We start from the raw sequence: 26,235 nt of genomic DNA, 5'->3' as shown, positions 1-26,235 counted from the left end.
TTTCTACTTTACTCAAGTTCATACTATATTCTTTTTTAAAAAATTTATTCTCTCAGAGCATTCCACCCTTGCCTTCTCCTAGAGTCCAAAAGTCTGTTCTTTATTTACATTTGGTCTCTTTTGCTGTCCTACATGTAGGATTATCATTACTGTGTTTCTAAATTCCATATATACACACACATTAATATATAGTATTCATGTTTTTCTTTCTGATTTAACTTCACTCATATAATAGGCTCCAGTTTTATCCATCTCATTAGAACTAACTCAACTGCATTCCTTTTTATAGCTGAGTAATATTCTATTGTGGATATCTACCACAACTCCCTTATCCATTCATCTGCCAATGGACATCTAGGCTGCTTCCATGCCCTAGCTATTGGAAAATAGTGCTGCAATGAAGAGTGGGGTACATGTGTCTCTTTCAATTCTGTTTCCCTTGGGGTGCCTGCCCAGCAGTGCAATTGCTGGGTCATATGGCAGTTCTATTCCCAGTTTTTTAAGGAATCTCCACACTGCTCTCCATAGTGGTGGTACAAGTTTGCATTCCCACCAACAGTGTAAGAGTTTTCCCTTTTTCCCACATCCTCTGCAGCCTTTACTTGTAGACTTTTTAATGATAGCCATTTTGACCAGCATGAAATGATTCATAATTGTGGTTTTGATTTACATTTCCCTAATAATGAGTGATCTTGAGCATCTCTTCATGTGTTTATTAGCCATCTGTATGTCTTCTTTGGAGAAATGTCTGCTTAGTTTTCTTACTTATTTTTTGATTGGGTTGTTCGTTTTTCTGGTATTGAGCTTCACGAGCTGCTTGTATATTTTGGAGATTAATTCTTTGTCAGTTGCTTCATTTGCTATTATTTTCTCTCATTCTGAAGGTTGTCTTTTCACCATGCTTATCGTTTCCATCATTGTGCAGAAGCTTTTAAGCTTAACTAGGTCCCATTTGTTTATTTTTGTTTTTATTGCCATTATTCTGGGAAGTGAATCAGAGAGGATCTTGAGGTGATTTATGTCAGAGAGTGTTCTGGCCAGTTTTCCTCCAAGAGTTTTATACTTTCTGGTGTTACATTTAAGTCTTTAAGTCCATTTTTGAGTTTATTTCTGTGTATGGTGTTAGTTTCATTCTTTTAAATGTGGGTGACCAGTTTTCCCAGCATCACTTATTGAAGAGACTGTCTTTTCTCCATTGTATATTTTTGCCTCTTTTGTCGAAGATAAGGTGTCCATAGATGTGTGGATTTAACTCTGGACTTTTTATTTTGTTCCACTGATCTATATTTCTGACACAAAGCCAGTGCCATACTGTCTTGATGACTGTAGTTTTGCAGTATAGTCTGAAGTCAGGAAAGTTTGATTCCTCCACTCCCATTCTTCTTTCTCTAGATTGAGTTGGCTATTTGAGGTTTTGTGTGTTTCAATACAAATTGTGAAATTATTTGTCCTGGTTCTGTGAATAATACTGTTGGCAATTTGATGGGGATTGTGTTGAATCTATAGATTGCTTTCAGTAGTATACTCATTTTCACTATATTGATTCTTCCAATCCACGAACATGGTATATTTCTCCATCTATTTGTGTAACCTTTCATTTCTTTCATCAGTGTTTTATAGTTTTCTATATATAGGTCTTTTATTTCTTTACGTAAATTTATTCCTAAGTATTTCACTCTTCATTGCAATGGTGAATGGGATTGTTTCCTTAATTTCTTTTTCTGATTTTTCATTGTTAGTGTATAGGAACACAAGGGATTTCTGTATATTAATTTTATATCCTGCAACTTTACTATATTCATTGATTAGCTCTAGTAATTTTCTGTGGCATTTTTAGGTGTTTCTATGTTGAGGATCATGTCATCTGCAAACACTGTGAGAGTTTTATTTCTTTTCCAATCTGGATTCCTTTTATTTCTTTTTCTTCTCTGATTGCTGTGGCTAGGACTTCCAAAACTATGTTCAGTACTGGTGGTGAGAGTGGACGCTTAAGTATGTCCTTCTGTCCTGAAGAGTTTCTATTGAAAGACCAGCAGTTATCCTAATGGGGATCCCCTTGTATGTTATTTGTTGCTTTTCCCTTGCTGTTTTTAATATTTGCTCTTTGTGTTTAATTTTTGTTAGTTTGATTAACATGTGTCTTGAGGTTCTTTGCCTTGGGTTTATCCTATTTGGGACTCTCTGGGTTTCTTGGACTTGGGTGGCTATTTCCTTCCCCATATTAGGGAAGTTTTGGACTATTATCTCTTTAAATATTTTCTCATGCCCTTTCTTTTTGTCTTCTTCCTCTGGGACATGTATGATTTGAATGTTGGGGTGTTTAACATTGTCCCAAAGGTCTCTAAGGTTGTCCTCATTTCCTTTTATACTTTTTTCCATTCAGCTTCACTTATTTCCACCATTCTGTCTTACACCTCTTATCCTTTCTTCTGTCTCAGTTACTGTACTATGGTTCCCTCCATAGTGTTTTTAATCTCAGTTATTGCACTGTTCATTATTGATTGACTCTCTTATTTCTTCCAGATTCTTGTTAAACATGCCCTGCATCTTCTCAATCCATGTCTCCAGTCTATTTATCAGTAACTCCATTTTGTTTTCAAGATTTTGGATCATCTTTGCTATCATTATTCTGAACTATTTCGAGGCAGACTCCGTATCTCCTCTTTTTTATTTGGTTTGGTGGGTTTTTATCATGTTCCTCTACCTGCTGGGTATTTCTCTGCCTTTTCATTTTGTTTAGATTGCTGATTGGGGTCTCCTTTCTGCAGGCTGGAGGGTCATGGCTCCTCTTAACTGTGGTGTCTACTTCCTGTGGGTGGGGTTGGACTAATGGCTTATTAAGGTTTCCTAGTTGGGGGAACTTGTGTCTGTGTTCTGGTGGATGGAGGTCGATCTCTTCTCTCTGGAGTGCAATTAAGTGTCCAGTAGTGAGTTTTGTGATGTCTATGCGTTTGGTATGGCTTTGGGCACCGTGACTCCTAATATTCAGGGTTGCGTTCCTGTTTTGCTAGGGAATTAGCATCAAGTGTCTCACACTGGAACTTGCTGGCTCTTGGGTGGAGCCTGGTTTCAGTGTAGGTATGGAGACTTTTGGGTGGGCTTTTGTCTATTAACATTCGCTGGCACCAGGAATTCTATGATGGTCTAAAGTTCTGGAGTTGAGCCTCCTGCCTCTGGGTTTTGGTTCTCTTCTTAGTAGTCTCAAGATTTCTCCACCCACAGAGCTTCTTTGCTTATCTTGGCTTCCTCTGTTTGCAAGTCTCTTCAGTGTCTAATCTCTGCCCTGACACGAGGAGGTGAAGGTGGCCACTTATTCACGCTCACTCGCTCAGTTGTGCTGTGGAGAGGAACACTGCAAACAAAATTAGCTGGTATGTGGGTATGTGTGGGGAGTGCTTGCAGTGGATGGACCACACTGCGTTTGCATCAGCCCAAAGCGGCATGTACTTCCCAGGTACACTGCTCAGGCTTCCAGGTGCTCTGCGAGGGCACTGTCCTAAGTGGACCCTGCGTTTTGTGCACCTCTCAGGTCCAAGCTGCTCAGGTGACAGGGTGCTCAATGAGCACACTGTCCCAGGTAGGCCATGAATCTTATGCACCCACCTAGTCCTGACCGCTTGGTTTCCCAGATGTGCCACAAGGGCAGAGTCCCAAGTGCGCTATGTATCTCTTCTGGAAAGCTGGTTTCAGGTTGTGACACTCCCGGCATATGTGACCTGTCCAGGATCCCAGCAAGATGTGGTTAGTGACAGGCAGCCTGCTCACAGTTTGGTGGGAGATGTGATCTCAGGGCTGAGACTGCAGTGGCCCCTTGCCTTCTGCCTCTGGCTACCGCACTCCTGCCTCTCTGTCTCCGGGAAGGGAGGGTGGTAAATGGCAGCAGGCTTGCTTTCCTTTGGTATTCTTTAGGGCACAACCCTTTGTTCTGTGAGAATGCCAGGTGTCACTGTGCCAGTTAGAGCCTTCCTGCAGGAAAGGTTCATTTTTTCTTGTCTAACTGGTATTCACATGGTTAGGGTTGGTATGTCCCTTTAGCCCCCTTAGACTGTCCTCAGGCCATTCAAGCCTAGTTCTTCTCCTAAGGACCAATGATGCAGCCACACCTCCACGCCCAGCCTCTATTTGCTGCAGGCAGACACAATCATCTGAGCTGTTTCTCTGTGGTAATTGTGGTTAGGTGCATATTCTTGGTGTTTTATTTTCTGGTTATGTTGCCCTCTGAGATTCCAAAGCTCCCCACTGATCCCTCCTGTGAGAGGGTTTCCTCTTGTGTGGCATCTTCTTCACGACTCCCTCTCCAGGACAGGTCTCTGTCCCTAAATCCTTTGTCTCTCTCTTTGTCTTTTATCTTTTGTTCTACCTCCTTTTGGGTTGCCTTTCTGGGTGTTTGGTGTCCTCCACCAGTGTTCAGAAGTTGTTTTGTGGAAGTTGCTCCACATTCAAATGATCTTTTGATGTACTTGTGGGGGAGAAAGTGATCTATCTCCCTGTCCTATTCCTTGCCATCTTCTATATATTATTCTTAAGGCTCTTTCTTTTTCACTAAGTTCCAAATTTGGGTAGGAGAAAAAAGGCATAATTTATTGAAAACTTCTCAGAACCAAAGGTCTAGTGCTATGGTTGGCATTCTGAAATCTATATATGGAGTAGTATTTGAATACCAAACTAATTTGTAAACATAAAGACAGGAGAGTAGACTAAAATAACATTCCAGAGGACTGGGATCCAACAAAACTCTTGAGAAGTACCCTGATAAAGCTGAAGATACAAAGTCCATAGTGAGGTCAATTGGGAAACTATTCTTGACGATTGGGACAACCACACCAAATAATTTGAGGAAATTCAGACAGATTTACAGAGGAAACAGTAGGCAGATCAGTAAAACACACAAAGCTTATAAAGCTCATGTTACACAGTTCTTGTAGGTGAAGATGCGGATCAATTACCAAGTCTGAAACTCCCCAACAGTTTACATCTTAGTAAAATCTAAAGTACTCACACTCATGTAGGAACCCCTGGATAATCTGTCCACTTTTAGCTATCTAATTTTATACTCTACTACTCTTTAAACAATGAGGCTCCTGAGCAATTTGGCATTCAACCAGTAAAACTTCTGAGGCATTGAGGAAATTACCCTCTTTCAAATACCAAAGGAACCCCTAAATCTACCCAGGCACAAAAAAACCTTTTGACTGAGACTGAGCAGAGTAAAATACTGGGGGATATATGAAGTTTCTTTGGATCTTAAATCAGTTTGAAAAGTTAGATTTTTTTTGGCTTAAAGGCAAAAAAGCAAGATAATTTAATTTTAGAACTTGATTTCTACATTATTGAGGTATCCATGTTATCATTTATTCTTGCTGCAGAACTAATGGCCAACTGTAATAAATGATAACATGTATAAACATAATATGGGAAAAAGCAAAGCTTTTCCAGCCTTGAGAACAGCACATCCTTGGAATTAATTTTATCAACATAGTATTGGGACCTATTTTAACACTCTTTGTACCAAAAATCTATATTGCCACCAGCAGTTGAAAGATCTATAAAGAGGACTTTGGTTTATAAAGGTTGCAGACACAGGACCACCCTAAAAGACTATTAATTTCACCCTCCTTGGCATATAGTTCTGGCCATTGTTGATCACAGGTTTAATGGTTAATGCCAGTGAATTAACAGAGATTCTCAACCTTGGCTGCCAGTAGGAGAACTGATAAAATACTAGTGTTCTTGCCTCATCCCTAGAAGTTCAAATTTGGTCAACATCAATGTTATTTAACACAACTCTGCTTCCATGCTTCTCTGCGGAGGATACTCTCCTGGTCTCTTGCCCCCCATATCCTGTACTAGGAGAGAAAAGGACTGCCTCAGGTACTCAATTCTCACTTGGGTAGAATTAATGTCATAAACACTGGAAATTCGCTGGACTTCCTTCCCTTTCTGCCCTGATCAATATGAAGCAGTAATCCTGATGGAGTGTTTAGGCCCTGTAGGCCCAAACCCCACTCAGTGGGCTGTCCCCAGGTTAAGAAAGTAGAGAGGCACTGAGGTGGCACCAGTAGCAAGCCAGTTTGGCCCTAACTCCTCAGTCATGTTCCTGAAGTAACACTGCTGACACTCTGATCTCCATCTATCTCACTACATGATTATGAACCTGGGCAGCGGAAAGGAGATATAATTTACTGATTTCTTTTAAAACTCCAAAGGAAACCATTCTGGAAATAATACCATACAAGATAACTAAGATGTCAGTGCTGATGTACGTACTGGAGACTAGAGGTTACTTATAGTGCTGTACATTCCAAGAAACCTGAGGGGGCTGAAGGCATTTCTAAACCACTATTAACTCTCCTGCTGCCAGTATCATCCCACATCTTTAAAACAAAGTACTGAACCTCAAATCAGTGCCCTCCTAACAAGACAGCAGTCTATTAGGTAGAGAAATAAAAATTTCCTTATAATATACTTTACCTCTACAATGGTTAACAGGGTTTCCTTAGAATTTCTCATTACCTCCATGGTTTTCTCACAGCATCTACAAACACATTGTAAATATGAATTTACATGAACATTTTCAATGTATCTTTATCTCCTATATATTCCTGTCTAGTGTGCTGAAACTGTTTTTGTTAATTCCCAAATTAATATCTCAAAGAGCACAGTACTTGCCAGAGTGAGTTTTCAGTAGATGTTTCTGAAAAGAATATAAATAGGTATGTGAATATAAGCTTAGCATTTATAAGAGTAACAAGGTGCTACTATGAAACATTTCTTTCAGTTGATTATTATGGTAATCAATAGTTTACTTTCACTAGAATCTGCCAAGTTAAAAGTTGAGTATGTAGACTAAAGAAAGAATATTGAGTATGTAGACCTACGCTGGGAAAGCTACAGGGAACTGTAAAGTTGGCAGGAATTGGTATCAGACCATAAACTTCTTAAGGATAAATTATGCACCCAAGAATGAGTACCCAATAGAAGTTCTGATCAATAAACAAAGATTTAGCTAGGATAGAGGTGTGAAAAGTAAAGGCAGGCTGCTTTCAGAGGTAGTAAGGGAGAACAGTATGTGTATTATATTGACTGACATCCTAGGCGGTTTGAAGGAAGGAGAAATTACTGTTTTTACCCATAGTCAGTAAAGCATTGGAATGTAATTCTAGCAATGAATTCTACAATCTATGGAAATCAATAATCTGAATAATTTTGACACCAAAAATCATCTACCCTACCTTACCTTATTTGGCTTACCTTCTGAAGACACCTTCAACACCAGTAATGCCCATCCCATCCACAATATCTCTGGTAAGTCTAAAAGGAACTGTTTCAGGAGTAGGAAGGATTTTGCCCTGTTCAAAAGCAACTCCTAAAGTAAAAAATATAGTGAGGTTAGGAGGTCACAGAGCTAATTTACTTTCCTCTCAACTGGCCTGTGAACTTTGCAGAGGCACCAAATAACTTGTCACCAATATTCGATCAGTATTAGAACACACAGTCATTTATTCTATGCTCTGCCTGCCTTCTTTATCTTCAAAATGCTCCAGAAAAATCAACCTCAAATTTTAAAAAACAAGTTTAAAAATTATTTATTAACATATAATCAGAGAAACCTATATTAAAGGGTGACTTTTAAGAATGAGGTAGTAAAGGGTAGAATTTAAAATGCAGAGATATGTATATATATCTTTTACCGATTTTTCCCCAATGGTAATATCTTGCAAAAAACTATAATACAATATTACAACCAGGATGCTGACACTAATACAATTAAGATACAGAATATTTTCATCACTATAAGGATCTCTCATGCTATATTATTGTTGTTCAGTCGCCAAGCTGTCTGACTCTTCATGACCCCATGGACTGCAGCACACCAGGCTTCCCTGTCCCTCACCATCTCCCAGAGTTTGCCCAAGTTCATGTCCATTGAATTGATGATGCCATCCAACCATCTCATCCTGTGTCACCCGCTTCTCCTTCTGCCTTCAATGTTTCCCAACATCAGGGTCTTTTCCAATGAGTCAGTTGTTCGTATCAGGAGGTCAAAGTATCAGAACTTCAGCTTTAGCATCTGATCTTCCAATGAATATTCAGGGTTAACTTTCTCTAAGATTGACTGGTTTGATCTCCTTGCTGTCCAAGGGACTCTCAAGAGTATTCTCCAGCACCACAACTTGAAAGCATCAACTCTTTGGGCTCTGTTATATTAGCTTATGCTGTATCAGGCATACCTATTTACCTCCCAAGGCCTACCCCTACTCTCTCTTCTTCCAGTAATCACTAATCTGTTTTCCATTTTTATAATTTTATAATTTCCAGCATGTTTTATTAATGGAGTCAAACAGTATGTAACCTTTGGGAATTAGTTTTTCACTCAACATAATTCTCGAGAGAATCATCCAAACTGTCATCTATACTGAGTTGTATTTCATGGTATGGATGTACCATTTTGCTTAAGCATTTGCCCATTTAAAGGACATCTGGATTGCTTCCAATTTGGGGCTATAATTTGTGGTACAGGTAAGTATCCTTTTGTATGCTGAATCTACTAACTGTTTATCTTATTTGATGAAATGTCTATTCATGCCCTTTACCCATTTAATAACTGTTTTGTTTTGTTTATACTGGTGAAGTTTGAGAGTTCTGAGTTCTTAGGGACTATGCTTTAGGTGTCAAGTCTAAGAACTCTTTGTCTAGCCCAAGTTGCTGAAGATTTTCTCCTTTTCTTTCTCTGTTGTCATACTGGATGATTTCTACTCTTCTGTCTTCATGTTCATTGATCCTTTCTTTTGCTTCTTGAGCTTAACCATTGAGTTTTAAAGTTTTAATTATTGCATTTTACTGTTCTAAAATTTTCACCTGGTTCTTTCATATGTCCTATTTTTATGCTGAGACTGCTTCCATGTTGAGACTTATTACCTTTTCATTTGTTTTAAACTTGTTTGCAATTGCTTCATGAAGCATTTTTATGATGGCTGCTTTAAAATCTTTTTTGGATAATCCTTTGTCATCTTAGTGCTGATATTTTTTGTTTTTCATTCAAACTATGATTTTCCTGACAAATGATTTTCAATTGAAATCGATCTATTTGTATGTTACATTATGAGACTCTGGATTTATACTTCTGCTTTTGCTGGCTTTTGAAGTAACCACACTGAAGTAACTGCTAAGTGATGATAGAAGACCAGATTCCTCAATTGGCCTCCTCTGACATCCAAGAGGAGAGGGGGTTCCTTGCTATAGCTGGGTGAGACTGGAGAGAGGGGGTTCCTTGCTATAGCTGGGTGAGACTGGAAGTCCAGGCTTCCTGCATGGTTTCCACTGACACCATGGGTGAGTTGGAGGAAAAACAAGGTTTGAAAATATAGACAAGGAGGTAAACAGAATATGTTACAGTGAGATGGTCTAATATATTGTTATTGGAGTCCCAGAAAGAGAGGGGAGAATCTGGATGGGTACTATAACATTACTATGACTTAGAATATAGCAGAAGTGACACTGCCAGTTGCATGCTAGCTCTTAACTTCCACTTCCTTCCTCTTGGAACCCTGAGATGTGTTATAAGAAATTCAGGTTATATGGCTGATTCATGTTGATGTTTGGTAGAAACCAACATAACACTTTAAGGTAATTATCCTTCAATTAAAAAAAAAAAAAGACCTCAGGCAAAGATGAACAAATCTTAGGGAGAGCTACTTAAAAAAAAAAAATAAACTAATATACTTTTAATCACACACACACAAAAAGTTCAGGTTACTTTGCTATACAGAGAGGTCACATGGAGGAGCAATGAAGCATCAAATGTGTAAGAAGCCATCCTAGAAACTGGCCCAGTTTAACCCTAAGGCAAATTCAGCCCTAGGTTCTGACTACAATAGTATGAAAGATCCTAAGTGAGAACTGTCCAACTGAGTCCAGTCAACCCATAGACTATGAGAGATAATAATAGTAGTTTTAAGCTACTAAGTATAGGGTGGTTTCTTATGCAGCAATGGATAGTCAAAGAGATACACAAGAAAAGTGAATCAATTAACAAAGTCATTCAAGTGTATGGATATTGAGATTTTATGAAACCTATGTAGCCAGCATTCCAGAAGCCCCATCCCATCTCCCTAACAATCATGAACCACCTCTTCAAAGGGTTACCACTATCCTGACTTCTAACACTGAAGATTAATTTTATCAGTATTATACAGTATATATTCTTTCATATATAGATTCACTTAATTTTGTATTTGTGTTTTCCATGTTGTGTGTGGCTATAGTTCATTCAATCTCACTGTTATACAGTATTTCATTTTATGAATACAATACAATTCATTCATCCATTTTCCTTTCCAAGTACTAACCAGGCCCAATCCTGCTTAGCTTCCAAGATCAGACAAGACAGGACGCATTCAGGGTGGTATGGTTATAAACTATTCATTCATTCTATTTGTGATGGGGGTTAGGGCTATTTCCAGTTTGGAGTATTATGAATAGTACTACTATGAACAGTATTATGAATAGTACTACTATGAACATTCTTATACACATGGTGTGTATTTCTACTGCAGTGGAATTGCTGGGTCACAGCTCCCAGCTTTAGCAGATAATGCCGAACAGTATCACAAAGTAGCTATACCAATTTACCTTTCTCATTTATAGATGCATTTAGCATGGCCTGAACATAGGTTGGCATACTACTATCTCTACTTTGTCCCTTCTAGACCACTGTCCTTTCATTCTCATGCAAAATTTCACTCCTCTACTGAGTTCCCATATTCAGGCTCTAACAACTCCACTCATTCTCATATTTACTATACCCCAGCTTCTAAGAATTACTCTCAAATTCATTGAATGTTGACATGGATCTAGCTCACGATCTTCCTCTCTGTCCTAACTCTGGAATTTGTTCTGGGGAAAATCATTTAATATCTATGATCTTATCTGTTCTAATGAAATTCAGTTTTACTCTCTCAGCAAACCGCTAAGTGAAAACTTACACTATAAAACTTCAATTCAGTTCAGTCGTGTCCAACTCTCTGCAATGCCATGGATTTGCAGCATGCCAGGCTTCCCTGTACATCACCAACTCCTGGAGCTTGCTCAGACTCCTGTCCATTAAGTCGGTGATGCCATCCAACCATCTCATCCTCTGTTGTCCCCTTCTCCTCCTGCCGTCAATCTTTCCCAGCATCAGGGTATTTTCCAACGAGTCAGCTCTTCGCATCAGGTGGCCAAAGTATTGGAGCTTCAGCATCAGTCCTTCCAATGAATATTCAGAGTTGATTTCCTTTAGGATTGACTGGTTTGATCTCCTTGCACTCTAAAGGAATTTTAAGAGTCTTCTCCAACACAACAATTCGAAAACATCAATTCTTGAGCACTCAGCTTTCTTTTATGGGCCAATTCTCACATCCTGGAGATGCGAGAACTCCTGGAAAAACCATAGCTTTGACTAGATGAATCTCTGCTGGCAAAGTAATGTCTCTGTTTTTTAATATGCTGTTGCTAGGTTGGTCATAGCTTTTCTTCCAAGGGGCAAGCATCTTTTAATTTCATGGTTGCAGTCACCATCTGCAGTGATTTTGGAGCCCAAGAAAATACTGTCACTTTTTCCATTGTTTCCCCATCTATTTACTATGAAGTGATGGGACCGGATGCCATGATCTTCATTTTTTGAATGCTGAGTATTAAGCCAGTTTTTTCACTTTTCTCTTTCACTTTCAAGAGGCTCTTTAGTTCCTCTTCATTTTCTGCCTTAAGGGTGGTGTCATCTGCATATCTGAGGTTATTGATATTTCTCCTGCAATCTGGATTCCAGCTTGTGCTTCATTTTGCATGATGTACTGTGTCTATAAGTTAAATAAGCAGGGTGACAATATACAGCCTTGACATATTCCTTTCCCAATTTGGAACCAGTCCATTGTCCCATTTCTGGTTCTAACTGTTGCTTTTTGACCTGCATACAGATTTCTCAGGAGGCAGGTAAGGTGGTCTGGTATTCCCATCACTAAAAATTTTCCAGTTTGTTGTGATCCACACAGTAAAAAGTTTTATCATAGTCAATGAAGCAGAAGTAGATGTTTTTATGGAATTATCTTGCTTTTTCTACGATCCAATGGATGCTGGTAATTTCATCTCTTGTTCCTCCGCCTTTTCTAAATCCAGCTGGAACATCTAGACTATAAAACTTATCATCTCCTAAAACAGTACTTTCTAAGTAATCTTAAATTCTACATTCTAATCAAAACCTCTTCTCCTTCTACCCCTTTATTCTTATTAAATACTCTTCAAACTCATCGAGATTTCTAGTCTGTTAGTCTATCTTCTTTCCCTACTCTGCTCAGGGAATAGCCTGCAAAGTTGATTACTCTTGCTAGTACTTTAAATCTTCCTGGCCCCTTGTTCCTCTATGCTTACCATTTCAAAGTAGAACTTAATTCTAAGGATATTGAGGACTGATGGAAGAAATCATATAATGACACTACAAATTTAGGATTATTATCCTAGGAAAGCATCCCTTAAAATACTTGGCCAGTCTTATATATTCCTTTCTAGTCAACTTGTGGTATCATTTCCATGGTACCCCTTTAAAAATTTTTATTGTTCTTTTAGGGTCCGTTACCATCCCTCCAATTCTTAGCAAATAAACATGTTTTTCAGTTCTCAGAGAAGATGGAATAGCAAATATAATTTCTCAAATTACCCTCTGGTCAAAGACTTTCCTAATGATAATGTGTTCATCCTTTCTTCTACATGCTTCCAGTATAAAGCCAACTCTATACACACATACTTTATGATTTTCCTTGCTATTTTAATTATCTTTTTGTCTCTCCTATAAGTACCTCCCATCTTAAGAAAGCAAATGAGCAAGTTCTCTGGCAGTCCAGTGGTTAGAACTCCACACACTCACTGCTGAGGGCCCAGGTTTGGTCTCTGGTCAAAGAATTAAGGTCCTACAAGCCATGCAGTGCAGCCAAAAAAAGAAAGAGAGCAAATGAATAAGAATAAAAACACCTCAAAATCCCAAAAATGGGTGGGGGAGGGGACAAATATTTACCTCCCATCTCTGTAACAAATTTCTCTTTATTCTTCTCTTACTTCTAAACTTCTTGCAGAACAGTTCTACATTATTAGCCTACATGTCCTTAACTTCCAAACCTCCATTCAATCCTTGCCTTTTCGCAATCTCACTTCCTCCATTCTATCCCACACTTACTAAGATTGATTAATTAAGTTCAAAGGCCTATTTTCAGCATTCATCTTATTTGACCTTTCTGCATCAGATACTACTGAGCACAGAGCTTCTTTTTCCACGAAAATTTATTCTCTCTTGGCTTCCAAGATAGCCCTACTTTAGTTTCTATGATTCTATTACTTGGTGGTTATTCCTCATTTTTTTTTTCTGACTCAGCCTTTTTCTTCCCCTTCTTTCTTTTGGGCCCTGCTGTGCAGCTTGTGGGATCTTTGCTCCCCAACCAGGAAATGAACCTGGGCCCTGGGCAGTGAGAGCACTGAGTCCTAACCACTGAACCACTGGGGAATATTCAAGACTCAGACTTCTGTTGGTATTCCTTACAATTCTACCGTTAGTCCTCTTCATCAAGAATGATGTATAAGATTAGCACCTCCCCTAGTCCAGTGACTAACTGTACTCTATTTGCTTAAAGTTCTACATCTCTTACTATTTTCAACATCTTTACTTTCCTATATATTAAACTGCCTACTTCCCCTGGAAATGCCATTAATATCTCAAAACTACACACAAAACTAAGTTCACCAGTTTCTTATTTTCCACGAAACCTGCTGTTTTCCTTAGTTAGAAGCTTCAATTATTTTGGAGTACCCTCTCCCTTTGTTTCCACATCTTATATCACTGGTGCAAAATTACTACAAAAATGTCCCTAAATCCAATCTCATGGTCCATACAACTTTATTCCAAATCATCTCTTGTTTAAACTATTATAATCTCCCCTAACTTGTATTCCTACTGCTTATACTGTTCTCCAAATTATCTTTCCAATAAACAGGATTATGTTCTGATCAAATATATCTTCATTCACTTTCCATTGTTTAAAAGATTGAAGTTGAAACTTCTTGGCCTGGCTTTTTATAATCTCGTACCAGTCTATATCTCAAACTACTCAACTACATACAAACTTCACTCCAGCCACACTTAATTTCTCACCATTCCTACAACATTATATCTTCAATATCCTTCCCTTCATTATCTGCTCTATCTTCTCTCCAGATTATCCTTTCTTTCTCTTCAACCTGGCTTAAATGTCACTCATTATCTGAGGCAGGATTAGCTACTCCCTCCAGTATCACTGTGTTTAAGCTTTTTTTTTTTTAAATAAGCAATATTTATTGTTTTGATATATCTGTCTCTCTTTCATTCTCACAATCCTGGTAGGCAAACAACAACAAAAATTTCTTGATGACCAAATATTTACTGAACAAAGAAATACATCTTTGGTTACTTACCTAAATCTATATGTACAAGTTCTGCTGACTGCTCATTTATCAAGATATTCTGTACATGTCTATCACCAAGTCCAAGTATGTAACCAACTAGGAAAAAAAAAAAACAACACTTGAAATCACTGATATCATCTATTTCTATAACACAATTAGCCATAATTTGAACTAATACTATTGACTATTAGGCTTTTTTGCCTACTAAAGGAAATGTTGTATATTTTGTACATTTCCTTTTGGCCATGTTCAGTTTAAGTTAAATCTTGCCAGCTATTTTAATTTATACTGCATTTTACAAATCCTAGATGATTTGTTTAAAAAAAAATTTTCCCTTTACTAATACATACATATATTCAAAAATTTGTACTTCAAAATAAGTGTGGTTAAAATTGAGACCCATTATTTACCAAAGCAGCACATTATATATACTCAGATATTTATTAAGTATACTTTTAAATTGAGATGCCTATGGGTAAGTTCTTCATTCTTCAGTGAAACTTTCTTCTGCTTGATGAATTATATGTAACACAAATTAATCATTAATTCATTTAATTAGGTATATATCCAGGAAAAACTACATTTCTATTTTTAAGACAGATGATAGCATGCTTTGAAATGTTTTTAACCTAATCAAAAACACCATGAGATGTTACAGAAAAAATAGTGAACAGAATGTCAGGATGCCTGGGATGCATGGCTAGCTCTGTCATTAACTGGGCCTACTTTCCTGTTCATAAAATTAGTTGAATTCAATGTAGAAAAAAAAGAGGGTTTCATTATTATCCAGAAACTTTTCAAAACATACATGCCCTGCCTTCCTGGTATACTGTACCTAAGTGATGAAAAGAGTGTTCTTTCATTAAAAACAATAGATCACTGATATTCCTGTTAGTTTCGCACTCTAAGATATTGTTAACTGCTAATTACTGTTAATTCCAAACTCTTAGAAAGTCAAAATATATATTGTACACAGAATATTTAAATATATATCATTATTCCTATTCTTATTAAACAGAATCAGTCATTAGGTGTTAATATCATAGTGTTATAAAGGTTGTATGCAAAAGACCAGTAACAATTAACGGAAATAACTTAAATGGAATTATCATGAGTTTTATTATTTTCCAAAGAAAATCCCAGAAAATCATACATTGACGGAAGAGAAAATAAGACATATTCATTATTAAGTAAAGAAAAATAATCAGTCTTATTTCTCTTCCTGGAAAAAAAAGAAATTCTTTCCTGCCAAAATAAGAAGAGCTATATTTAGAAGCTAAGAATCAGGATCAACAAGAAACACAATGATCTAATGATGGTGGCTTGGTAAAAACCATGATCACTATCATCATCTCCCTGGAACACAGAATGTAGGAAGTGCTGAATCTACTAAAATGTAAAAGACGATTACCAATAGAAGAAGTAGCCACACTCCGAGTATAAGCCAACCGTTTCTCAAACCACACTGCTGGATCCAAGAATTTTTCCATGCAGAAGTAACGGAAAACTGGTTGAAAATTTTGGCAAATCTCCATGAAAGTTTCATATTTCTCTTCAAAAGACTTTTTCTGCATATCCTTTAATAGATAAAATATAAAATTATTTTCTCAGTATTGTGTTCAACTAATATGCACTAGTAGTTTCAATAAGAAAATGGTACAGTAGGTATAAAGGCAATAAAAAGAAGAACTAGACATTATCTTTGCCTACAAGAAACTTGTCTGTCTGGAAAATTCCATAGACAGAGAAGTCTGGCAGACTACAGTCCACGAGAGTCACAAAGAGTCGGACATTACTGAGTGACTAAGCACACACACACGAAGCTACAAGTCTGGTCAGGGAAGCAATTAATAACAAAATATAATCCTTTTAGGGTTTTCATGTTAATTTTAGGAGAAAGAGGCACACCAACAGTGACTGTTATTTGTTTTAATTCAATTGTAATTTGAATGATTCTGTAACCTATGTGGAAGTAAACACAAAAATGCCAAAGATAGCTCCATATATTATTAGGTATATCACAGATCTAGGGGTATGATAAGAACAAGGAAAAATCAATCACAGGTTGATTGAATCTTGACTGTGGCAGCAAGGCAGCCGAACATCTCAGATCTGTTCTTCAACACTTCCTTCCTATATAATAACTTCCTGAAACAAAGCTTATCTACATTGAAGGGCTCAATTCTCATCTATGGACTGATGACTTTCAAATCTGTATCTTTTAAAAAAAGTTTATTTTTAATTTGAGGATAATTACTTAATATTGTGATGATTTCTGCCATACATCAACACGAATCAGCCATAGGTATACATATGTCCCTTCCTTTAAAAAAATCTTTTATTGTTGGATAATTGCTTTACAATATCGTGCTGGTTTCTGCCATACATCAACATGAATCGGTCACAGGTACACATACGTCTCCTCCCTCTTGAACTTCCTTCTGTCTCACCCCATCCCATTGTTCTAAGTTGGCAGGGAGCAATGGATTGAGCTCCCTGTGTCACACAGCAAATCCCCACTGCCTATCTATTTTTCTTGCTATTCTCTCAATTCGTCCTACCCTCTCCTTCCCCTACTGAGTCCACAAGTCTTCTCTAAGCCTGTGACACCACTGTTGCCCTGCAATAATACCTACACAGACATTTCTGTGTAGAAGACATACAGATGGCCAACAAACACTTGAAAAGATGCCTAACATTCCTCATCATTGGAGAAATGCAAGTCACATCTGTGTCTTTGGCTCAGGTGTTTTTATTAAGTTCCAGCCTGATGTGCTTCTCCAACTTTCACTCAATATCTTCACTTGGATCACTTCCAAATCGAAACTAATTCACCTTCTCAGATCTGGCAAACCTCAACCACTTCCTTTATTCATCAACATGGTAATAATAATTAGCCTCTCCATCTACTCCATTATCCCAATCAGGAAACTGGGCACCACTGATACTCTTTTTCACCAACCCCACTTATAAACAGCAACCAAATCATATCAGTTTTGCCTCTTTAATTTTTCTTACGTGAACTGCCTGTTCTCCATTCCTACCATTATTACTCTTAGACTGAATCTCATGCTTCTAGTCAGCTTTCTCAAAATATAAGTGTTGTCAGAGTTAGTTTTCTAAAATGCCTATCTGATATTACTATACTTCTCAAGGGTTCTCTATTGCTTACAGGATAAAGTGCAAATTTCTTAACATTTCCTATGGCAGCCCTCCACTTTTTGATTAATGACTACTGCTTCAGTCTCATCTATTCCTCCTCAAAAACTAAGCCTATGCCATCTTTAGCTGCCTGTTTGTGCCTCCTTCCCTTTTGCTTCTATGTTCCTTCTTCCTGGAAAACCAATTCATTTATAAAACTCACCTCAAACACCATCTCCTCTATGAAGTCTTTTTTTTTTTAAATAAATAAATATTTGTCTATTATTATTTGGTGCGTTAGCTCTTAGTTGCAGTACATGGGATCTTTCATTGTAGCAAGAGGGCTTCTCTCTAGCTGCAGCACATGGGCTGTTGCACATGGGATTTAAGATCCCAGACCAGGGATAAAATCCACGTCCCCTGCTTTGGAAGACGGGTTCTTAACCACTGGACCACCAAGTCTTGAATCTGATTCTCTCCATTCTTTCCTGTCCCAAGTAGAACTGATCACTTCCTCCTCTGTCCCTACACAAACCCTTCCCTCACAACCCCTATAGTGCTTTACCATACATTTTTAAAAATATATAACAGAAAGCACAACAAAAGAAAAAGTAAATAGATTTTAGAGTTGGACAGACAAAGTTTAAATCCTTGTTCCATTATTTATTAGTTCACTGACCTGGGGGAAGCTAAATTCTCAGAACTTCTTTTCATCTTAAAATGGGATAAGTATGATAGTGATTACTCATATTTGTGAAGTCCTACCATAGAACCCAATAAAGAGGAGACATTCAATAAATGTCACTGATTGGGTCAATGAATGTCAGACCAGATGGCCAGTGTGATGTGATGTGGCAAAAGTCTTAGAAGGTCTCTCTCTCTTTCATAACTTTTTCTTTTTTGGTTTTAGTTAGCATTTGTTTGTTAAGAATTACCTTACCCTAAACTGGAAGCAAATTAGCAAACATTGAATAATGTTACGTTTCTCATCCAACAAGGGTTGACACAACATAGTTTAAAAACTTTCCTTTTTCATTCACACAAACTTTCATTCTAGTGAGCATACTGTCTTATACAATTACCTGATGAAATTAAAACTTTTTATATTCCCAAATATTTGATAACTGTCCGTTTTAATAAGCTACCAGATAATCTTGTAATAGTATATATATTTGAATGTTACTCACCATCATTTTCTTTTGGCAGTGAGTGGCACTGAAATCCTTTGGCCTGTATCTTTTATGAGCACCATTCTCATTGTTAACAAGAAATTCACCAATAGGGACAGTTCCTGTGCACCATTCAAGAACACCACTTCGCTGAGAAAGGGGAACCACCTGAAGTTACAGATTAAATACCTTTTGATTATGGATAGGCGTTAAAGAGCATGTGAAGATTATTTAATTATCAGAGTTGGTGTGAAGCATTTTTTCAAGTTGCATTACTGCAAGCTGCATTATAGAATGTCCATAGGAAGAAAGCAAATAAATAAATGAAATAAATAAATGAAAATAAATGAGCTCAAACAGTACGATTTTCTATCCTGATGCTTAGACTTCTAAGAACGTGCTCTTCTCTCAATCTTCATGGTTCTCTGAGGGGTCAATTCTGTTCATTGTACTCATCATTTGTGACTGACCAAGACATACTTAGGTTACTCCATCTAGCAGAGGAATTAACTTTGCTTTTCTTATGCCTTTAATATCAAATTCAAAGAATTTTACTTTGGAAGACATCAAATGTAGTCTTAATTTGGGTATACTTTAATAATTGAAAGTGTATGTATTCTTGCTTTGTAGTCTCGTTAGCTACACCAAGAGGAAATGTATTCCTAAACATACTGTAAAATGAGCACTTTTACTAGAAAGATTAAAATGATTAAAAACTATGACATTATAAATATACATAAAAGTAGAAAATAATATAAAAACCCTTCTACCTACTAAACAGCTTTATGAAATCTAAGACTTTTCATATTTGCTGGGAAAGAGACAAAACTCTCTTTGTATTCCCCACTGACCCTGTGCCCCTCCATACCAACAAGATGACTGCTACCTTACTGCTACCTTGCTTATCATGTTCACATATTTGGGGGTATACAGTACTTTTATTTCAAAGCTTTATATATATATGGCTTCTCTGGTGGCTCAGCAGTAAAGAATCTGCCTGTAATGCAGAAGGCACAGGAGCTGTGGGTTCAGTCCCTGGCTAGGGAAGATCCCCCTGGAGGAGGGCATGGCAACCCATTCCAGTATTCTTGCCTGGAGAATTCCATGGACAGAGGAGCCTGGAAGGTTGCAGTCTACAAGGCTGCACACAGCCTGAAATGACTGAAGTAACTTAGCACAGCACAGCATGTATATATATGTAACTATAAGCTTTAAATAAAGATATTTATACTATATGTATGTTTTGCAATTGCTTTTTTCTCAATCAACATTATTTTATTAATACCTTTAACTGTGTTAGTACATTTAACAACTCTGAGTTAAAGAGTTATTCATTTTATTCATTTTAACAACTAAGTTATTCACTTAAACAACTCTGCATTGTATAAATATACCATAATAATCCAATTTATACAACTGGAATACTGATTAACATTTACATTGTTTCCAGATTTCCCCAATGCTGCTATCTCCAATGCTATTAGTTTAATAATGAATATATTTCAGTTTTTCTAGGGTATACATGTACCTGGAAATTGAAGAGCTGCATCATTCAGGATATGCATCTTCAACTTAGTTAACATATACTGGCAAATAACTATCCAAAGTAGTTGTACCAATTTATTTTAGCAGAGTCTATTCTATAACCTCCCAACATGTAGTATTTATCAAGACTTTCACATTTTGTCAATCCAAGAGATGTGTAACAGTATCTTATTGTGGTTTTCATTTGTATTTTCCAGATTCCCAGGAAAGCTGAGTACAACCTGAGAGGCTCATTGGCTATTCAAATATTTTCTTCTTGTGAACTGCCTGTTTGTATTCTTCACCCTTTTTTCTCACTGGCTTGTCTTTTTATTACTGGTCTGTAATAGCTATATCCATATTCTGTACAATAAATCCATTGTTGTTATTAATAACAATCCTTTTTATTATCAACATTTTAAAATTTGTTTTCTCAGCCACCTGTCTTTATAGTATCTTTAATTCCATACATTTTTAATTTTAATATACTCAAATGTTTTATTATTTTATGTTCTATGTCTTAACATAGAGGAGATTTCATTAATTTATTAACTATGTGTTTTGAGAGTCTATTATGTCTTACACATGACGCTAGGGCACTGAGAATAGAGCAGCAATGAGGCAGATGAAGAATATGTCCTTATAAAGCTTCATTCTGGTGTGGGAACACATACACTAATAGACATTTAATGATGCCAGATAACAAGTATAATAGAACAAAACAGACATTTAAAAAAGTAACAGACACTTGTTTATATGGTCAGAGAAGGCATCTCCGAAGAGGTGACACTGGAGAAAAGCCTGAAAGAATAATAACCTAAGGGAAAAGGTCCATGCAGAGATCTGAAGAAAAGAGTAGTACAAGCAGAGGGAAGTGAAAAGCCCTGCAGAGAAACAAAATCGGCATATAAGGTGCTTCAGTCCTAAGCCACCACTCCCCGACCCCCTTGCCTGCGCATACCCCTACTGTCTTCTGCCCCCCTGCCCTTCCCCTGAAGTGGTCCCCAGCAGCTGTGATCCCACAGCAGGGTACATGCCCCTCCCGTGTGGGCTCCCCCTCAGTTTTTACAGTGTCTGGGCCTTGAACCCTTTCTGATTGTCCTCTCTGGATGAGTAGGCTCAGGGCCAGCACCCTTTCTCAAAGATACCAAAATGAGGCTAGTTCTAGATGAGCTAGCTGGTGGAGGAAAACACTGCTGCTCAGATCCTAAGACCCTAAGCCTCCAGATGTTCACAGGCCTAAGCGCTGGAGTCTGGCAGAACAGGAGCTATGCCCTGAAGTTCCTAAGAGGAGCCTCTGCAAAAGATTTGTGTTTTAAAGCCTTTTTCAGGGTTTCAGGCTTCCTTTTGCCCTGTGCCCACCCGCCCTGGTTAAGGGGGTGAGTGGAAGGGTTTGCCAAGGATCATGGACACAGAGTAGGCCCTGTTACCGTGGGTCTCAGGCTACTCATCACTTTTCTTGTAGGAGCATAACCAGGAGCAAATGAGGCAGGGCAGAGAGGGCTGGCCCCTCCTTTCTTCCCATCCTCCCTCAGATGTTAAACTGTTTCCAGCAGTAGAAGGAGGCCAGTGATTTTGAGTCCCATGCTGTGTATCCTTCCTGAGCCTGTGCTCATACTCAGGGCCAAGAAGCTCCCAAAACAAGGCCCTCTCTTTAGGGGCAGGGCCATAATCTCAGGAGCAATGCTAGATCACAGGCATTTTGGTAGGCAACAATTAAACAGGTTCTGGCTGCCTGTTAATGTGGGAAGGTCTCCTAATTGGGTACAAGAAAAAGGAGGTAGAAGAACCCTGGCTCAGAAGACTCCACTTGCTCCAGTACGTCACAGTGACCCTGTGGGTGACGGCCTTGTATTGAGGGTCCACTGGGAGTTGGTGGCTCATTGGAGCCTGTTCCTGCCCTCAGCCTGGGTCTTCCCCAGTGATGTTAAAGATAAATATGATTTCTCCATCTTCAGCTCTTTTCATTCTCCAAAAATGCACTTAACACTCTGCACTGTAATTGTCTGTCTGTTTCCCCTGGTAGACTATGAGCTTCTTAAGAACTAAGACTATGTTTTATTACTTCTAGATCCCCAACACCTGGTAGAGTATCTAATACACTACTAGGTATGTAAACAAACAATTATTGAACAAATGAATGAACAGATCTCATAGTCTTTCCAACTTATTTTCCTTCCTGCTTAAGTACCTCTAAATACCTTCCTCCCAGAAAATCCAGCTTTATCTTTGACTTTGAGCTAGCTGTGACCCTAATGCTTGATCACATTAACATCCTTACCTCCTAATATATTCCATCAAAGATCTCTTTTCTAAAATGACTCTCCATTACTATCTAGTTATTGGGGGGGGGGGATCAAACCCTTCTTTTGTTAAGAGACTGATGGAGAAAGGAGTAGGCTGGCTTCTTTCTATCTCATTTCAGAGATGTTGGTTGATATAAAAACACTGAACTCAAGTTTCAAAAGGCAAATGGCAATGTTTTTCATAAGGCATAATGAAGAATTAAGTACAAAGCTTCTTTCAGTATTTAAATATTATTTATAAGACACTGATTTTAAAAAATGAATCCTCTCATATCTAAGATTTTAGGCTAGTTGTTCAACATACTTTCTAAAAATGTAGTTTTGGTAGAGATAAATTAGCCCAGTCCCAGGAATTCTGGTTATCAGAGGGCTATGTCTCAGTGCCAGCAAAAACAATACTTTGTCTTCCTCCATTTCCTTGTGATTCTCTCTGATATCTTATGTTCCTCAATATACAAGTCTCTCCTTTGAGGCTGCATTTTGACATCTGGGTTGTTGTCTTTGTTGTTGTTGTTTGCTCACCTAGTCGTGTCTGACTTTTTTGCCACCCCTTGGACTAGAGCCTGCCAGGCTCCTCTGTCCATGGGATTTCCCAGGCAAGAATACTGGAGTGGGTTGCCGTTTCTTTCTCTAGAGGATATTCCTGACTCAAGAATCGAAACCACATCTACACTGGCAGGCAGATTCTTTACCCCTGAGCAACATTTGCACACCAAGAGTTAATTCCAGGCAGTCAATGACCCGGCTTGTTGTTACAATGGTCACAAGAAGCCTGAATGACAGATTGGGAATGACTCCACAGATGACTAGGCAGACTGCTTCATTACATACAAGATAGTACTTTCAGGAACCTTTAACTGAAATCAAGAACAACTAGCAGCAAAGCTACAACACAGCTTTCACATTTTTGGAGTAATCTCAAAATAATATAGATCTATTGGCCCAATAATACAATTTTAAACAATAAAGTCAAACCCAAACTCTCGTATTTAGGGGTCATTTAAAATTTTTATTATTATTATTTTTTAGTTTACTTAGCTGTGCCATGTCTTAGTTGCAGCACATGGGATCTTTGATCTTCATTATGGCAGGTAGGATCTTTAGTTGCAATGTGTTAAAACTCTTAGCTGTGACATGTGGACACTTTCTTAGTTGCAGTTTGTGGCATCCAGTTCCCTGAGAGAGCTTAAACCAATGTCCCCTGCCTTGGGAGCACACAGTCTTCCAAAAGGACATTTTTTAATGTTCAAATATATAACATTAAATAATTCCACTATTTAACTGGTAAAATAGTTCTCTGTGAAAATCAGATATTTAAAAAGTTACCAGGTAGCGATGGAGTTTAGTTATTTTTGCCTTCAAAATATTTTAGGTCAAGGTCTTCTCTCATGCTTTATAGCAATGAACTCTGGAAGCCAAATTGTGTTATTTGCTTGGAAGCCTGAGCTGCTTTCTGAGAAAACCAGGGTGATGCTATAGCCCAAGGGCTTCCCTGGTGGCTCAGTGGTAAAGAATCCACCTGCAATGCAGGAGATGTAGGTTCGATCCCTGGGTCAGGAAGATCCTCTGGAGGACGCATGACACCTCACTTCAGTATTCTTGCCAGGAAAACACCATGGACAGAGGAGCCTGGCGGCTATGGTCCACGGGATTGCAAAGAGTCAGACACGACTAAAGTGACTGAGCACTTATAGCCCAAATCTGCTGCAACATATCGGATCCCAGCTCTCTAGTCATTGCTTTCGCCATCTAAAAGTCTAGCACTTAGAGCACAAAACTTCCCTTTCACTCATGTTACTGAATATCTGCCCTCTAAAAAATTCTGAGCAATCAGAGGAGAAAGTTAACAGCTCATCAACTTTGTCCTACAATGACGCTAAATTAACTAGACTGTTGGGTCTCAAAGTGTGGTTCCTAAACTGCAGATGCATCAGCATCACTTGGTATCTGGTAGAAATGCATATTCTCAGGCTCTATCCTAGAATCAGAAATTTTAGGGGCTCAGCAATCTGTGTTTTAACAGACCCTTCCAGGGACTAGAATGCCTGTTAAATTTGAGTAGCACTGATCTAAACCACATCAAAGATCAGATTTCACAGATCTTTAATTTTAACTTTTGCTCTTAGCATTCCATGAGAACTCGCTTTTTGTTAACTGGTACTAGAAAGCATCAAGTTAACAATAAATTTCTCACAACTTTGAAAGTAAGAAAAAAGTGTGCTTTTTTTAAATGCTTTCCCACTCTTCAACTTCATCCAACTAATAAGTGAGTTTTATATTTCTATTTCTGTAGGCAGTTAAAAAGCTCTAAAAAAAAAATCTCAGTTTTCAGTTACAATAGCCTGACTCAATCAGAATTTTGGTGGGTAGATTTAATTTATTCCCTGCTCCCCTATTTGGTGTTTTTAATTTAACAATTATTTTTAAAATTAAAAAAATGTTCACTGAGGGCAATTCAAAATATATTTAAAAAACAGGTACTACCCATAATCCCATCATACCCAGAGTTAATAGCATTTAAGGAACTTTATGCCAAAGCTATATACTGATTTCTTACACATGTATATATAAACATCTGTCAAGGCTACTTTGGTTTCATATGACTGGACAGAGTCCACTTTCATGTATTGCTTTTATCAAAGACATTTTAGTCATTCTCACCAATATATTTTTCAAGATAAACTTTTACATCATATTTCCACATTACAAAATTTTTACTGGAATTTCATTGTCTATGCTAATTTGAAATCAGCTGACATTTTTCAGTCTCTTCCCATTTATGATGTGGTACTTTTACCTTATGCTAATTTTCCTTTTTTCTTTCTTGTTACATTTGTATAATTTTTTTTTCATACAGTCTTGCATCTTTCTTATTATCATTAATCCTAAGCAGCTTATTCACATTATAAACATTATTGTATTTTTAATTATATTTTTAAACTAATTTTAGTTGATGGTTGGGATACCTTGAGTTTAAGTAGGGTTAACTTGCTGGAGAAAATAAACACTTGTTGTTTATACACCATTTTGCAGGTTTAAGAAACAGATATGGGGCTATCCTAAGTGTCTCTGAAAGACTGCTTCTCTAGTAATACACAGTAATTATCTTAATTTATTTATATCTTCACAGAAATAGAAACAACGAATAAATAAATAAGCCTTGTTACAGCAGTGACAGAAGAATAAAAGGCAAACAGGACATAGAGGAATGAAACCGAAAGGAACACCTATAGAAAACACATCCTTCAAAATAAAAGTTTATTGCAATTTTAAAAAATGCAAATGTGCTAGATGAGCATTCATGTAAGGGTCAAAGATGATTAATAGAATAATGTGACTTAAGAATTATCTTCTCAAGCAAAATGCTGGAGGAAATGCAATTGGGACATCCCTCTATTAAAGGTAATCTGACAATATCTACCAAATTATACTGTTACCCATCAACTTTAGGAAATCTATCCCACAGATTCACCAGTGCATATATGAAATATGTTCAATGTTATTTATTGCAGCACAGCACTGCTTGCTACAGTAAAGGACTATAAATGACCCAAATGCCTATTTATATGATAAGGACTTGTATGATAATTATGTACTAATACATAAAGCAGTTGTTAAAAAAGCAAAAAATT

General features: G+C 37.6%; 1 protein-coding gene across 1 annotated transcript in view; it reads right to left on the bottom strand.

The window, feature by feature from the left end:
- The window catches only part of ATM (ATM serine/threonine kinase), a 141,836-nt gene that overhangs the window by 1,337 nt on the left and 114,264 nt on the right, over positions 1-26,235 (bottom strand). The window contains exons 56-60 of the mRNA XM_068988664.1: positions 18,792-18,941; positions 15,875-16,040; positions 14,473-14,559; positions 7,252-7,366; positions 6,472-6,535 (exon numbers count right to left, since the gene is read on the bottom strand). Coding sequence (XP_068844765.1) covers positions 6,472-6,535; positions 7,252-7,366; positions 14,473-14,559; positions 15,875-16,040; positions 18,792-18,941 — 582 coding nt within the window. The remainder of the gene's footprint in view (positions 1-6,471; positions 6,536-7,251; positions 7,367-14,472; positions 14,560-15,874; positions 16,041-18,791; positions 18,942-26,235) is intronic.

This window comes from Capricornis sumatraensis, chromosome 16 (genome assembly GCF_032405125.1).
Source record: "Capricornis sumatraensis isolate serow.1 chromosome 16, serow.2, whole genome shotgun sequence".
Classification (NCBI taxonomy): domain Eukaryota; kingdom Metazoa; phylum Chordata; class Mammalia; order Artiodactyla; family Bovidae; genus Capricornis; species Capricornis sumatraensis.
Note: the sequence above shows the minus strand (reverse complement) of the source record. Positions and strands in the feature narration are given on the sequence as shown.